At 46.7% G+C, this 15,923-nt stretch overlaps 1 protein-coding gene across 2 annotated transcripts in view; it reads left to right on the forward strand.

Moving 5' to 3' along the window:
- The window catches only part of ASAP1 (ArfGAP with SH3 domain, ankyrin repeat and PH domain 1), a 340,720-nt gene that overhangs the window by 296,659 nt on the left and 28,138 nt on the right, over window positions 1-15,923 (forward strand). For both annotated transcript variants that reach the window (XM_010844319.1, XM_010844320.1), the window contains exons 16-23: window positions 867-1,000; window positions 3,009-3,100; window positions 6,332-6,518; window positions 6,755-6,840; window positions 8,198-8,313; window positions 8,625-8,692; window positions 9,854-9,961; window positions 11,416-11,644. In XM_010844319.1, coding sequence (XP_010842621.1) covers window positions 867-1,000; window positions 3,009-3,100; window positions 6,332-6,518; window positions 6,755-6,840; window positions 8,198-8,313; window positions 8,625-8,692; window positions 9,854-9,961; window positions 11,416-11,644 — 1,020 coding nt within the window. The remainder of the gene's footprint in view (window positions 1-866; window positions 1,001-3,008; window positions 3,101-6,331; window positions 6,519-6,754; window positions 6,841-8,197; window positions 8,314-8,624; window positions 8,693-9,853; window positions 9,962-11,415; window positions 11,645-15,923) is intronic.

Raw genomic sequence — 15,923 nt, forward strand, 5'->3', positions numbered from 1 at the left:
TATTAACATTAGCTAACATGTATCCAGTGCTTACATTATAGTAAGGATTGTGCCAGTTGTTTTGCTGGTCTTTTCTTACTCAGTCCTCACAGAAGGTCTCCGGGTAGGATAACTGATCTTATCCCCATTTCACAGATGACAAATCTGAGGGACTAGAGAACTTGAGTGACTCAACCTGAGGTCACACATCTGGTAGGGCTCAGAACATCCGCCTGCAAACCCGTTCTTAAGCATTATGGCCGACTTTTTAAATCGTTTACTAGTTCAAATGGACTCTTCTATACAACAGGCCATAAGCCCCTCAGAGGCAAGCCTCGGATTTTCTACTTTTGTGCACGTGTGTGACGCTGCCTCACACAGTGTCAGGATGGCAGAGGAGCAGTAAATAGAAGCTTGCCGCAGACAGAGAACCCTCAAGATTTGGGTAACAGAAGTATTCGTTCCGTTGTTCTAGGGCACTTGGGGGCTGTAGAAGCTGTCTTACACCAAGAGGTGCTTGCGAAGAAGCCATACCCAGGATAACAGGTCAAGGCTAGTTAACCAAGTGTGCGGGTTAACGATGGCCACAGAACCCAGTCCCTTGTGAGCTGTACTGAGAAGTCCTTTATCAGGGTGTTTCATAGTAGGCCTCACATTTTCACAAAAACCAGGCACTGAATTTTGTTTTCAGCTCAGTATTGAAGAGTTATTTTTCAAATTTGTCTTAAAGAAAATTTGCTCTCTGACAAGCTGTTAGTTTTAAAAATAGCTGCTACCTTCCATCTAAATCTTTCCCTTATATATTTTAAAATTTTTACTACTGTTGGAGCTTCCTCTGTAATTGGCACACTAAATTAGATATCATGTCTTCAAAATCCTCTCCACAGAACCCACCTGGCTGTCCACCAACTTGGGTATCTTGACCTGTATAGAATGTTCCGGCATCCATAGAGAAATGGGGGTTCATATTTCTCGCATCCAGTCTTTGGAACTAGACAAATTAGGAACTTCTGAACTCTTGGTAAGTAGCGACCTGTCATGAATACATTTAATATATTGCATTGGGTGTTTTGGTTTCTGCTGAGTACAAAGAATTTAATTCTGAGTTCAATGAGTTTGCATAGATATTTAAAATGTAAATTTTGAGGTATGTAACACTGACTGTTTCTGTTTCCTGAAGAACTGGCGAATCATGCATTTCTATAATTAGCTTGCAAAAACTAGCTCTTTGCCTCTGGGATAGCCTGTTTCAAAGTTGCTTTTTTTTTTTTTCTTTTAGAATTAGTGTTTATATGATTCACTGTCATAACAGTAAAGGGAGTTAGATGTCAGACTCATGTGTTCACTTTATCTAGTGGCTTACATTATTAAAAATAATGGCTAAAGAGTTCTCTGTTTTTTTCTGTTTGTAAACGTGCATATGAATTAGGAATGGCCTATTAGCCACTGTCATAAACCAACCACTCCTTAACCCATAACTTCTTCAGGTGGAGGGAAAAAATTGTGTGCAGTTGTGGTGCTTAGCTTTATGGTACAGAAAGGACACCCTCATCAAGTCCAAATTAAATTGGTCCCACAGTTCACCAAATAATAGGGGGAAAAGGCCCATTCAGAGTCTCCTATAATGCCTTATGGTCATCAGCACCATCTTGCCTATTTGGAACCTGGTGCCTATGAGAGAATCTTTAGAGGGTTTGAAGTGAAACAGGGCTTCTTCTCAGACAGGAAAGACTCTTGAGCAGAACCTGAGGGAGCCTGGGGCCCGGAAAACCTGAAGTCTAAGCATTCATTAAGCAACAATGGTCTGTCTTGTGTTGCATGAGCCCCTTGATTTAGAAAATATGGTACTTATACACGGCTCCCTATTCACTTCAGCATTATAGAGAAGAAACTCAGACCTAATGCCTGCAGCATCCTTTAATGTGAAAGTGGTGCCAGTCCCTCTCCTTGACTTGGGTGAATGAAACCCAGTTTGACAACTCAAAATAGGAAGAGTCCAAATCCTAGACACTTAAATACAGTAAACCCCAGAGACCTGATTGCCTGGATGTTTCTTCACATCTATCCCCAAGTTATCCAAGTGACCAAATGACCAAATTTGTCCTGAAGAACACATTTTCTTGGAAGCGTCGTGAAAAGTTAAAGTGTTAGTTGCTCAGTCGTGTCCGCCTCTTTGTGATACCATGGACTTTAGCCCACCAGACTCCTCTGTCCATGGAAATTCTCCAGGCAAGAATACTGGAGTGGTAGCCATTCCCGTCTCCAGGGGATCTTCCTGACCCAGGGATCAAACCTGGGTATCTTGCATTGCAGGCAGATTCTTTACCTTCTGAGCCACCAGGGAAGCCCAAGAGACTGATCACATGAATGTTTCTTCGCATCGATCCCTAAATTGTCTGAATGACCAAAAGCCCTTCAGGAAAAATTTTCTTGGAATGGTCTTGAACCTAGAAGCAAAATTTTTCTTGAGGCCTCTTCATTAATTACCTGTAGCATCTTAATTTGTACCCCAAATATAAAGGAATCTTACACTCTTCTCTGGCTAATAAGAGTAAATCTGCTTTATCTAAAAATGAGTCATGATGGTAATTGAAAAGTTTTTGCTTTAAGCAATAGCATTTAACCTCATTCATATGAGATTCAAATATGGAACCTGCTGTTTAATCTCAGACTGTGTGTGTGTGTGTGTGTGTGTGTCTCTGTGTCTGTGTGTGGGACCACATCATATTCTAGTTAAACATTTATCACATTGTGTTTGTGAAAATCATTAGTTTTCTTATCCATGGTTCCAGCAGTCCATTATCTCCCATGAGAGGGAACACTCTATATTCCAGAACTGCACTCAGAAGCTCACTGTCTGGCATGTAGTATATGTCCAGTAAATTATCTCTTGACCAGATGGATGAATGGTCTGTATTCTGAATCAATTGAGGGAAAATAATATATTCAGAAATCTCCAAAGCAAGTAATAGTAAACTCCTAAACTAGTAGTAATGCGTTTACTCTGCTGCGTTTTGTTTATGTTACAGCTGGCCAAGAATGTAGGAAACAATAGTTTTAATGATATTATGGAAGCAAATTTACCCAGTCCCTCACCAAAACCCACCCCTTCAAGTGATATGTAAGTATTTCTAATATACTGAATTCTTTACTGTTCTATAATTGTTCTTCTACCCTTCCCCAAACTTCTTCGTGGCTATGGCATTCTTCCCCACCAGAGGAAAACTCATTATGAGGAAAAAACAGAGCACAGTACTTCTGAAATTGTTGTTCAGTGGCTTCAATCGTGTCCGACTCTTTGTGACCCCATGGACTGTAGCCCGCCAGGCTCCTTTGTCCGTGGGATTCTCCAGGCAAGAATACTGGAGTGGGTTGCCATTTCCTCCTCCAGGGGAATCTTCGCAACCCAGGATTGAACCCAGGTCTCCTGCATTGGCAGGCGGGTTCTTCACCACTGAGCCACCTGGGAAGCCCATTTCTGGAATGCACCAACTATTTTTGCCATCACCTTTCCCTAAGTAATTGTAGCTGCTCTGTGGAGGATAAATCTTCATAAGGACAATTAATGCTTAATCATCACATATTGTGGAAAATAAGAGACAAACTAAAGCAATGCGAGATTCCTATCAGATTGGCAACAATCCAGGTGCTTAACGGCCCGCTCAGCCAGACTGTGGGAAAACAGGCATCTCTGCTCGTGTGTTGTTGGTGGGAGTACAAATGGAACACCAGCCACAAGAGGCAAATTAGACATGTTTATCATAATTATAGATTTATTTACCCTGACTCAGCACCTGCCCTTCTGGGAGGTTGTTCCCGTTCTGTATTAGAGAAAGATTAGGAACAAAGCAGATGTCTACCTAAGAATCCCTTGGACTGCAGGAAGATCAAATCAGTCCATCCTAAAGGAAATCAGCCCTGAATATTCATTGGAAGGACTGACACTGAAGCCGGAGCTCCAATACTGTGGCCACCTGATGGGAAGAGCTGACTCACTGGAAAAGACCCTGATGCTGGGAAGACTGAGGGCAGGAGAACGGGGCAACAGAGAATGAGATGGTTGGATGGCATCACCGACGCAATGGACATGAGTTTGAGTAAGCTCCAGGAAATAGTTAAGGACAGGGAAGCCTGGTGTGCTGCAGTCCGTGGGGTCGCAAACAGCCGGATATGACTGAACAACACACAGACATAGTCTGTAGTGTGGCCACACAGCGGAACACCTTATAAATGTAAAAAGGAATACAGGAGCCTCTCCTGTCCTGGTCGGGGATCATCTCCAGAATGACTGTCAAGTGAAACCATCAGGGTACAGAGCAGCCTTCAGAGCATGCTGCCTTTGGAGCAGGGAAGGGTAAGGGCATGGGAGGAAGTGCGTATAGGCACACCTTAAACCCCAACCCAGAATCCCTCTCCAAACTCAGGAACCGAACTGTGGGCACGTCTCCTGATTAATCCCTCAGTTTTGAACTCTCGCTATTCTGTCTGGACTCCAAATTGATTTGGACAATGAAGGACGCACATAAACATATACATTTATTTTCACTTGGGTCTGCTTAAAGAAACACTGGCAAATACCCAGGAAACTAATAAAAGTCCTTCCTCTGGGGTGGGCGTGGACACGAGACCCCCTGTGTCATGAGACCCCCTAACTCATTATTGAGTCATGTGACTCTTGAAACCTATTCAAAAGGCTTTACGTTGACTTTAAACTTTAAAATTCTAAATCCTGTGGATAAATAGGAGAAAAGAGGTTTAATTCCCACTCAAGGGATGAGAGACACAGACACCATCCTCAATGTTTTGCCAGCCCTTCCCGGGTGGTTGGTTATTCAGGCACCAAATTTGCAAAGCACTAAAGTTACCATGGTGCACATTCGATGAACATGCTTTTTCAGTCTGAAATTATGAAATGCAATCTTCCAGAAGGCCTTTTGGCAGTTGTCTTTTCTTTGAATTCAACAAACGCATACTGTATGTTTAGTCTGCGCCTCGTATTATGTTAGATGCTGGGGATCTGGAAAAGCACAAAACTAGGTATAAATCCTGTCCTTGGGACACCTGGGTACTAACCAGACAATTAAACAATAGCTTGTTTACTCATAGTTGTGGTTTAAGTGTCAGAGAAGAGAAGTCAAGGATGCTGGGGGCATGTATAATACCCTAAGCTAATCTGAGGGGCGTGTGGTTTAACCGACCATCATCCTACCACAAAAACTGCTTGCATGTCTTTTTTCCACACTAATGAGCTCAAATTGCAGTGAGAAACAGGGCTTTCAGAAGCTAGTTTGATTACAAGACAACCACAACCAAATACAGTCCAGGATTACTTCACGAATGTGGTAACAGTAAATGCTCAGCTTGTACATGGCCCAGTCTTGCTCGCACCAGCATTTTTTAAGTGTTTACATGACCCAAACCTTGAAGGTGTTACTTTAGGATAAATTTTGTAAGAGCATGGATTTTTGTTTCCTACTGCTCACATGAGAGGCAGCATTGGCCCTGCCTTCCCCTTCTGAGAGCTCGTGGTTCTCTGAATCTCTCATGTAGACTCAGGAGCCAGACTCCATGAATTAGAGCCCTCTTGGAAAGTGGAAAGCACCTATTAGGTACTGTATGTTCTTTAATTCAAAATACACTGGTGAATTACTATCCTCATTTTCAGATGAAATAAACAAAAACTGAAGATTAAGTAGTTTGACCAAAGTTACGTAGCTGATATGCTGTAGGACTAAGATTGGAACTCCAGATCCATTCTTTGTGTTTTACTTTATGGGCTCATGTAATAGGGAAACTCAAAGGGTGAGTTCAGGCACGTCTGTATCCAGGATGTCAGACAGCATCACCTGGACCCTAGCTCACTCTCCTGACTCTTGTCTGACCTTTCCTCTGAGCCAATGTCAACATCACCCTTTCCCCAAAGGTGGCCATTTGGGCACTTAGGTCATAGACTCACTCCTGCAGCTAGGGAGGCAGGCTCAGAACCATTTGAACTGAAGCAGAGGAGGGATAGGTCCGATGAGAAGGAGAAATGCTGCGCCAGGCCCACCTAGGCTCTGGGCATGTTGTCCACAGCAGGAAGGACCACCATCTGTCCCCCTGGAACTCCGCACTTGGCCTGTGGGAGGGGCTTCAGCGACAGCCACGCGGAGCCTCAGTTTCCTATCAGTTTCTTCATTCTGTCTCTGCCGCAGTCAACTTGATTTAAACCTAGTCAGCTGGAATGTTGAAGAGAAGTGTGTCTTAACTAAAATAACTCTTCGCGGAACTGTTTGTCAGAAAAAATTTAAATCTTTTCTTAGCTCTTGAAAAATAAAAAAATCTCAGTTCATTTTGTTTTGGTCTATTTTAGGACCGTACGGAAGGAATATATCACTGCAAAGTATGTAGATCATAGGTTTTCACGGAAGACCTGTTCATCTTCATCAGCTAAACTGAATGAATTGCTTGAGGCCATCAAATCCAGGGATTTACTTGCACTAATTCAAGTCTATGCAGAGGGGGTGGAGCTAATGGAACCGCTGCTGGAACCCGGACAGGTAACAGCCTCCCCAAAATCAGGATGAGGAGGGATGTGGAAAGCCAGTTTAAAAGAGGACGTCATAACAACACAGAGTGAGGTGACACATTAAGTGACCATGTTTAAATCAGGACAATTTGAGACTGAAAGGGGCTGCTGTTAATAACTACTTTTGGGCAACTGGACATAAACGAAGCCTGTCTAGGCAAACCAGGACATCTCATCACCCTATTTATATTTGTTCTTTCCCTTTAGGAGCTTGGGGAGACAGCCCTTCATCTTGCAGTCCGAACCGCAGACCAGACATCTCTCCATTTGGTGGACTTCCTTGTACAAAACTGGTACAGTTTTAGTTTTCTCTGAATGTGCATTGTGAGTTGACATAAACAGCCCTCTTAGTGGCCTGGATCAGGACTCGGCAATTTTTTTCTGTAAAGAGCCAGATACTCTTATAGGCTTTGCAGGCCATGAGGTATCTGTCACAGCCATTCAGTGTTGCCATCATAATGTGAAAACTGCCATGATCAGTATGTAAACAAGTGAGCATGGCCATGTTCTAATAAAACTTTATTTACAAAAACAAGCAGAGGGCCAGATATGGCCCATGGCCTATAGTTGGCCAACCCTTGGCCTAGATAACTGTAAAATCCTTTCTCTGTGTCCAAAACCTGCTACTTAAGGGAGGCTGAAAGAGCAGAGACTTAACAGCACAAGTAAAACAGCTCTGTGAGTTTTTATTGTTTGTAACTTCAGTATGTGTGGCTGACTCAATTGCTAATTCAAATTTAGGACATACTAAGGAGAACAATCAGAGAAGGCAATAGCACCCCACTCCAGTACTCTTGCCTGGAAAATCCCATGGATAGAGGAGCCTGGTAGGCTGTAGTCCATGGGGTCGCTAAGAGTCGGGCATGACTGAGCGACTTCACTTTCACTTTTCACTTTCATGCATTGGAGAAGGAAATGGCAACCCACTCCAGTATTCTTGCCTGGAGAATCCCAGGGATGGAGGAGCCTGGAGGGCTGCCATCTATGGGGTCACACAGAGTCGGACACAACTGAAGCAACTTAGCAGCAGCAGCAAGGAGAACAATATTGAGCGCAGGAGGTTTGGGTTTGTTGAATTCTTTTTTGGGTAGTTCTGTAATCCACACATTAGGAAGAGGAACTGGAGCTCATTCAAAGGAAAGTAATCAAAATAGGGGATTTGAACCCACATTCAAAGAATGGTGTCTTTGTTCTTCAAGGCAGATTGTAACTCCCAGCCTCTTCCATAGAGGTGGTTCAGTGTAGTGGTTCATACCACTGGCTCCAGAAACACTGCCTATGTTCAGATCCCTACTCCATCATCTGTGTCTTGGTAATCTCGAGGACTTTATCCTCTGTAACTGTTTTTGTCTGAAAAATAAAGTTGATAATATACCCACCCCATAAGATGGTTGTGAAGATTAAGTGAGCTGATAGGTGTAAGAGACGTGTGTCTGTCCTAAACACAGTAGGCGCTCCAAAAGTGCTGGCTGTTGTTGTCATTACGCTGCTTATAAATTCAGGTGTCATGCTAGAAACAACATCGTCTTCCCTGCCTCTAAGAAGAAGGTCTCAAATTTGACTCAGTCGTTAGCATGGGTAAAAGTGGTTCATCTGTAGTTCTAAGTTACAGAGCAAGTCATTTGTTTTCCGAATGCTTTCATTTTTCAGTGGGAACCTGGATAAGCAGACGGCCCTGGGGAACACGGCCCTGCACTACTGTAGTATGTACAGTAAACCAGAGTGTTTGAAGCTGCTGCTCAGGAGCAAGCCCACTGTGGACGTCGGTAAGTATGGCCAAGTGCCTCTTCACAGCCACGGCAAGGGGCTTCACTGGAGGTGCAGCGGTTAAAACTCCATGCTTCCAATGCAGGGGGTGAAGTTTCCATCCTTGGTTGGGAATTAAGATCCCACATGCTATGCAGTGCAGCCAAAAAATAAAATACATTTTTTTAAAAAGGGAGAAAGAATAACCACTGTAAGAGCATTCAGTCTGCTGCAACTGAGACATGCCCATTCCGTTGTACTCTGAGTCTTGTTCTTTGCCTTTTCAAGATGCATCTTAGATAATCATGCAAATGTATTCCCCCTGTTTCAGTTAATCAGGCTGGAGAGACCGCCCTGGACATAGCAAAGAGACTGAAAGCCACTCAGTGTGAAGACCTGGTAAGCAGAGTGGGAAACGGGTTAGACCCTCTGCCTTAAAAGGGCGTTCTCAGAAACCGAGACTGGGAATTAGAGAAGCAGATTTTTTGAGGAGGAGGTGAGGTGGGGGACATAGGCTAAAGAAATTCAGGCCAGCACTAAGGCTAGATTTTAAAACACAGTGAAGTGATCAATTCTTCATCCACATCTTTTCCGTGCAGTTACAGTGTAGCAGCTAAAAGGCATCTGAGAGGTCTTGTTACCAGCCAGAGGTGTGGATTGAGGTGCTGGGGATATTTTTGTTGTTTGGGGGTTTTTGGGGTGACCTACAAGTTGTCCCAAAGTGCTGCTTTTTCTTCTTTGCCAGGCCATTAGTCTTTCTCTGTAGCTTAATACTAAGTAATTATTTGAGGACTTCCCTAGCAGTCCAGCGGTCAAGACGCCACACTTCCACTGCAGGGGGCCCGGGTGCAGTCCCCGGTTGGGGAACTAAGATTATGCAGGCTGTCCCCAAAAATAAAATGAAATAATAGGGCAAGTAAAGCTCAAAGTGTAATGATCCCCAGCGTGTTCAGTGCCCTGCCCTGCCCATTCTATGTACACACTCACCCCCAGCCCCACTGGTTCTTGCTTAGACCTCTGGGCCTTTACATAGAGCTTGAGTCCCTTACCCACAGAAAAGGGTACGACAGGAAGGTAAGTGATGCTCCCTGGAGTTTCTGCCAAATGTCCAGGCCCTGCAGTTGTCCTTCTTTATTTTTTGTAAGAATCCTTTGAGGAAGTTGAGTCACCCCTGCCCTATTTTATGACTGAGAAAGTGTACCCTGCGTGGAACTGGGGCCATCTGACCTTAGAGGCAGACCTTTCAAACTTTTCTAACTCCAGTTTTGCCCTCCAGCCAAGAATTTACAGTTGTAAATTCTTGAGACGCATGTTCATGATGTTAAGAAAACTTTTCATTTTGAAGAGAAGTCATCCAGATTAGAAAGGCTCTGCTTGTAATTCTTGGCAATCCCTCTCAGGTCTGTCCTGTGACAGTCTGTCCCATTTGTATAATCAGAGTCTTGCCTACATCGCAGCTACTGGTGATTAATCTGAAACCAGGAATGAGGTGGAAGCTACTTGATGTTTATATAATGTCAGGGTGCCTCGCCTTTAAATTAAAACTGCTGTCATTTTCAGCTTTCCCAAGCTAAATCTGGAAAGTTCAATCCACACGTCCACGTGGAATATGAGTGGAATCTTCGACAGGAGGAGATGGATGAGAGCGATGACGACCTCGATGACAAAGTGAGTGGAAATGATGCCCCGGGGTTCCTAGGCGCTGCTCCCAGGTTCTGTCCCCGTGCAGATAAGAGCCATTCTTTGTGAGGCTGATTTTGGCCTCGTAACCTGATTTACCCGTGTGGGACCAGGTGACTCTGCACCACTGAGGTTCTAAATCTGGAGGTTGCATGGCTGCTGTTGCTGTTACCGGGGGTTGGAAGTGTCTGGAATCGGAGAGGTTGGGCTTAGGCGTGCAGGCCTCAGTCATCAACATTTGTCATTCAGTTGCTCGGTTGTATCCAACTCTTTGTGACCCCATGGACTGCACCATGCCAGGCTTCCCTGTCCTTCACCATCTCCTGGAGCTTGCTCAAACTCATGCCCACCAAGTCATTGATGCCATCCAACCATCCCATCCTCTGTTACCCCCTTCTCTTCCTGCCTTCAATCTTTCCCAGCATCAGAGTCTTTTCTAATGAGTTGGCTCTTCGCATCAGGTGGCCAAAGTATTGGAGCTTCAGTATCAGTCCTTCCAATGAATATTCAGGATTGATCTCCTTTAGGATGGACTGGTTGGATCTCCTTGCAGTCCAAGGGACTCTCAAGAGTCTTCTCCAGCACCACAGTTCAAAAGCATTAATTTTTTAAGTTGATGTTAATGAGTCATCAACATTAGCTGGCAGTTACGGCCACAGGCATGAGTGAGGTTCCCTCCCAAGAGGATGCAGAAGGAAAGGGCGGAGGGTAGTGGACAGCTTGGACATCAAACTGCTGAGTGGGAACGAACAGTTAGCGTAGATTACAGACGGGGCCTCACCATCCAAACGCTGGGGAACGTGTCCTGCACAGGGGCAGTATCTGTGGATAAGGTTAAATCTGTGAGATTTCGCGAATTTATGGTTGTTAACAGAAAGGAGGGATGGGGGAAGGGACAGTTAGGGAGTTTGGAATGGACATGTACACGCTGCTGTATTTAAAATTGATTACCAACAAGGGCCTACTGTAGAGCACAGGGAACTCTGCTCAGTGTTATGTGACAGCCTGGATGGGAGGGAGTTTAAGGGAGAATGGATACATGTATATATGTGAGTCCCTCTGCTCTTTTCTCAAAACTATCACAAGGTTGTTAATCGAGTATACCCCCACTACAAAATTAAAAGTTGCTTCTGAATACTGTGACTCCTCAAAGGCATGTCCCTAGGGGGACCCCGGTGATGACAGGAGTCAGACGTGAACTTTCTAGATGTTTTGCTTGTGCTGTGTCACGACTCTTTTAAGTTTTCGTGTGGCTGACTCCAGATGCGCAGAACACGGGAACCCAACCTGCTCCTGAGCCTCCCCTGCCCGCGTCCCCTCACCCCGTCCCAAGCCTGCCCTGCCCGCCTCCCCCAACCCCCTCCCAAGCCTGCCCTGCCCACATCCCCCGGGCACCCTGATTACCGGCTGACCCCCGCCTGCACTGTTGTTTCGCTTGCCAGCCGAGCCCCATCAAGAAGGAGCGCTCCCCCCGACCGCAGAGCTTCTGCCACTCCTCCAGCATCTCCCCCCAGGACAAGCTCTCACTGCCGGGCTTCAGCACGCCAAGGGACAAGCAACGACTCTCCTACGGCGCCTTCACCAACCAGATCTTCGTCTCCACAAGCACAGACTCACCCACGTCACCGATTGCAGAGGCGCCCCCGCTGCCTCCCAGAAACGCCACGAAAGGTACGAGCCTTGGGAAGGGCCGTGTGACTCCATCCTCAGAGCTGGGAACCTACCCAGCTTTGAGGTCAGAATCGCGGGGTAAGCGTGAGCAGCAGGGCTGTGACGTCAGCACGGCTTGAAATAGGAACCCTGCCCTCTGCTGCATTACAGCCGAGAAATAGTGTTACGGGCATGCCTCATGCCTCGTCTTGTGTGAACCTCACAGCCTCCCATGAGGTCCGTGCTTTTGTGCCCATTGTACAGGAAACAGAGCTAGAGTGACTCACCCAAGGTTGTGCAGCTGGTAAGTGGCGGAGTGGAGGTTCCATCCAGGGTCACAAAACCAGTGCTCTTTCCTGTGTGGTGCGGGGTGGGATTTCCGTTCTTCTTTGAGAAGTTTCTTTCCTACTGACACTAAAATGTAATAACAGTGATAGTTAATACTTACGAAGCTCTTGCTTTAGAGTGGCCCTAAACCCAGAACTTCTTTTTCCACACTCACAGAGTGAGGTGCAAAGGACAGTTGGTGGCAATAGGCAGACAGGGGTCTGTGGTTCAAGGAGGCTGAGTCATTGCTCTGAGGTTCTTGGTGATTGGGATCCTCACCCAGGTGCTGTGTGACCCCAACCCACATTCCCGTGCTCTCTGATGAGGAGTGGTTTTTCCGTGAGATGCCAACCGGGGCAGGACTTTACCAGAGGAGGGTTATTGTGCTGGGAGTGACAGTCCACAGACCCCCCTCCTGTTTCTCTAATCCATAGAACACCCTGCCCAGAAATTCCATGTATTCCCACCTACATGGGGACAAGTTGAGAAGCAGAAATGGTCACATTAAGGAGTCACCCTGCCCAGTGCCGGGGAGCTTCCCCGGTGGCTCAGTAGTAAAAGAATCCACCCGCCAGGGCAGGAGACCCAGATTCGATCCCTGGGTCGGGAAGATCCACTGGAGAAGGAACAGCAACGCACCCCAGTATTCTTGCCTGGGACATCCCGTGGACGGAGGAGCCTGGCAGGCCACAGTCCATGGAATAACAAGGAGTTGGATGCGACTAAGCACCACCCGGGGGAAATCCGAGAGGTACCCAGAGCTGGAGCTTCGGATCTGGCCTCAGCCAGCAAATCCCAGTGCAGGATCCTCGCTGTGTGCTTGGCTTGTGCTCACGCAGGTTCAGGGGCTCCCCGGGCACAATGGCACGCCTGTTGAAGTCACACTGGGGCTATTTTCTGGGGAATGTGAGCTTTATTCAAAACAGTGTTTTTTCAGAGCTTATTCTCCATTGAAATAGTGTTATAAATGGGAGCAGTGTTCTTAGACCCCAAATGGCCTCCGAGATTATAAAATAGCGGAGGAAGTTAAAATAAGACTTGGGCATGAACGGTACCCATCAGAGATAACCCGTGACCAGAGCAGCAACAGCACATGGAAGCCAGAGGCTTATTAACCCGCTGGCGTGGTTCTTAGCCCCACGCATTATGCTGGAATGCACCTTTTACATCACTAGCCAGTCAGGGCACAGGTGTTCTATAAGAAGGCTGTGTTGCCGCTCACTTCTGGGTGACGGTGTTTCCCATCGGGGTAGCAGTCTGCTCAGAGCAGCATTCCTCTCTTCATGCTAAAGAGGACCTAATTGTGCTTACGAAAGAAAAAGTGATCATAACCTCTCAGATCCTCCAGGTCATTGAGAATCTTGGAGAGATCTACAGGAGGAAATGACACCAGAGTCCTAGGAGCCAGGAGGCCCCCTTCACCTCCCTGTACCCCTTTCTGTAATTTTATCTCAAGGGGATGCAGAAACCCATAAAATACACTGACTGAATACCAGAGTATGTATCTGTTGCCACCTTGAATAAATTTCTCATTAGCTCTTCACCAAAGGCCCAGAAGACAAAGACCAGACTTACTCAGTGATCCAGCTGCTGAAACAAGTGCTGAGAGACGGGCACGGCAGCCAGGCTCAGCTGAGGATAGACTGCTCACCCCCCTGCCCCCTGAAAATCCAATATTCGAATGTAGACATCCCTCCCTGCTAAAATCAGGAGTGTTCTTCCAGGCTGTTCACAGCAGGACATCAGATTCCGAGCTGGTGAGACACAAGAAGCCCGGCCCACCCACGACTTGCAGAAGGGATTTGAAACAGGAGATGCTTCCTGTGGTCAGCTTGGCTCACATGCCCTTACATGTAGGAAGGAAAGCGATCGTGTTTGCATGGCGTTCTCAAGTGCTAACCCTGTCCCACCCGGTTCCTTCTGACATTCAGCTCACCTTGCCGAGATTCAGGCTCTTCATCTGAAAAATCAGGATTGGGCTTCTGGCGGGGTCCTTGCTTAGAGCGTGAAGTCATATTTGCAAAGTGACTGGCACGGCGTGGGCATTCAGTACGTAGCATGGCAGCCTATTTGGTCCTGCTGCAGGTGTTCGGTTCTGCAAGTGTCCTGGGTCCTGGGAAGGGAGCAAAGGGTGGAGCTCGGGCTCCAGTGGACGAGAAGGGTGAGCTGGCCGTCAGGGCAGCTGTGGGTGCCGCTGCAGGTTTGAAGAAAGGCTGAAAGAAGTCTGCCTTCCACTCTCCCCTCCGCTCCTGCAGGGATGCCGTGAGTGAGCCATCCCTGCGTTCCCGGCACAGGTGTGCTCCGTCAGCGCTTGTTGCATGAATAAACAACAGTGGAATCAATGAGAGCACATCCCAGAAGTATGTGGCCAGAGCAAGGAGGGGATACTCAGAAAACTAATCCAGATGTCCTGGGGCCGTGATAGACAGTTGACCTGCTGAATGTGATAGATAGTTGGCCTGCAGAATGTTTATGCCCACAATCAGTTGTGTAAGCCTTTTATACATCATTTCCCTGACTCTCTTTTGAGGTCTGTGGCAACAGAGAGGGGTGGCCAGGGAGGAGACCTGTCCTCCCCGGGGTCTGAAGGTGGCCGACCACCCTCAGAGTGTGAGTCAGGGAGCCTAGGAGATGTCCCCCATCCCACCCCCGCCCCGCCCCAGAGGGACATGATTCATATGCTGATGACTCTTAAGTTTCCTGGGATTTTTTTTTTTTTTTTTTTAATCTCATTGGAAGATAGCAACTTGAATGGCTTGATTTTAATACTTCCCAGGGACCATTGTCCTTCATTCCAGTTGAATTTTCTAGGTTTTGGTTGCAGGTGGGCATTGTGAGATGGGAGATTTGGGGGCCTGTTTTTTTTTTTTTTTTCAGTCTCTCTCACTCTTCTTTAAAGCATCACATGTGTCACCTTGCGCTGGCCAAGAACACTTCTGTCACTTCCGCCCTTGGGCGTGGTCACTGGCGCAGGCTGTCCAGCCAGCCTCCTGACTGCCAGGGCATGGAAAGAAGTCCTTGCTGTGTGTCTTGCACAGAAGTATGTATGAGTAAGCGTTCAGGAGCCAACCCTGAGCCCCTTGAGTTTGGCTCTTTTCTCTTAATATTCCCGGAAGGAGGTTGAAGGACACGTGAACAGCTCTCATGTGTTCTGTGATGCTGGGTCCTTCACAGCGTCACTCCGCCGTGTTGGGACCCCGCCGGCTCCATGGCTGACCCACCATGGTTTCTCCACACGCTCCCTCCACCACACTCTGCCTCTGTTTCGCCTTCTGAGCGAGGAGGTGTCTGTAGCTTCTTCCTTGTACACACACAGTTCTTCTCTAAGTAAAGTTACTACATCTTTACCTATGTTTTGAGTAATGTAATCTCTCCTCTCTCTCAGGCTCTGTACTGTGAAAACTGTTCAGTTCATTCGCTCAGTCATGTCCGACTCTTTGCATCCCCGTGAACCGCAGCACACCAGGCCTCCCCGTCCATCACCAACTCCCTGAGTTTACCCAAACTCATGTCCATTGAGTCGGTGATGCCATCCAACCATCTCATCCTCTGTCGTCCCCTTCTCTTCCTGCCCTCAATCTTTCCCAGCATCAGGGTCTTTTCAAATGAGTCAGCTCTTCGCATCAAGTGGCCAAAGTATTGGAGTTTCAGCTTAAACATCAGTCCTTCCAATGAACGCTCAGGACTGATCTCCTTTAGGATGGACTGGTTGGATCTCCTTGCAGTCCAAGGGACTCTCAAGAGTCTTCTCCAACACTACAGTTCAAATGCATCAATTCTTCCACACTCAGCTTTCTTTATAGTTCAGTTCTCACATCCATACGTGACTACTGGAAAAACCATAGCCTTGACTAGATGGACCTTTGTTGGCAAAGTAATGTCTCTGCTTTTTAATATGCTGTCTAGGTTGGTCATAGCTTTCCTTCCAAGGAGTAAGCATCTTTTAATTTCATGGCTGCAATCACCATCTGCC

The sequence above is a fragment of the Bison bison genome, unplaced genomic scaffold, assembly GCF_000754665.1.
Source record: "Bison bison bison isolate TAMUID 2011002044 unplaced genomic scaffold, Bison_UMD1.0 scf7180017864199, whole genome shotgun sequence".
Classification (NCBI taxonomy): Eukaryota; Metazoa; Chordata; class Mammalia; order Artiodactyla; family Bovidae; genus Bison; species Bison bison.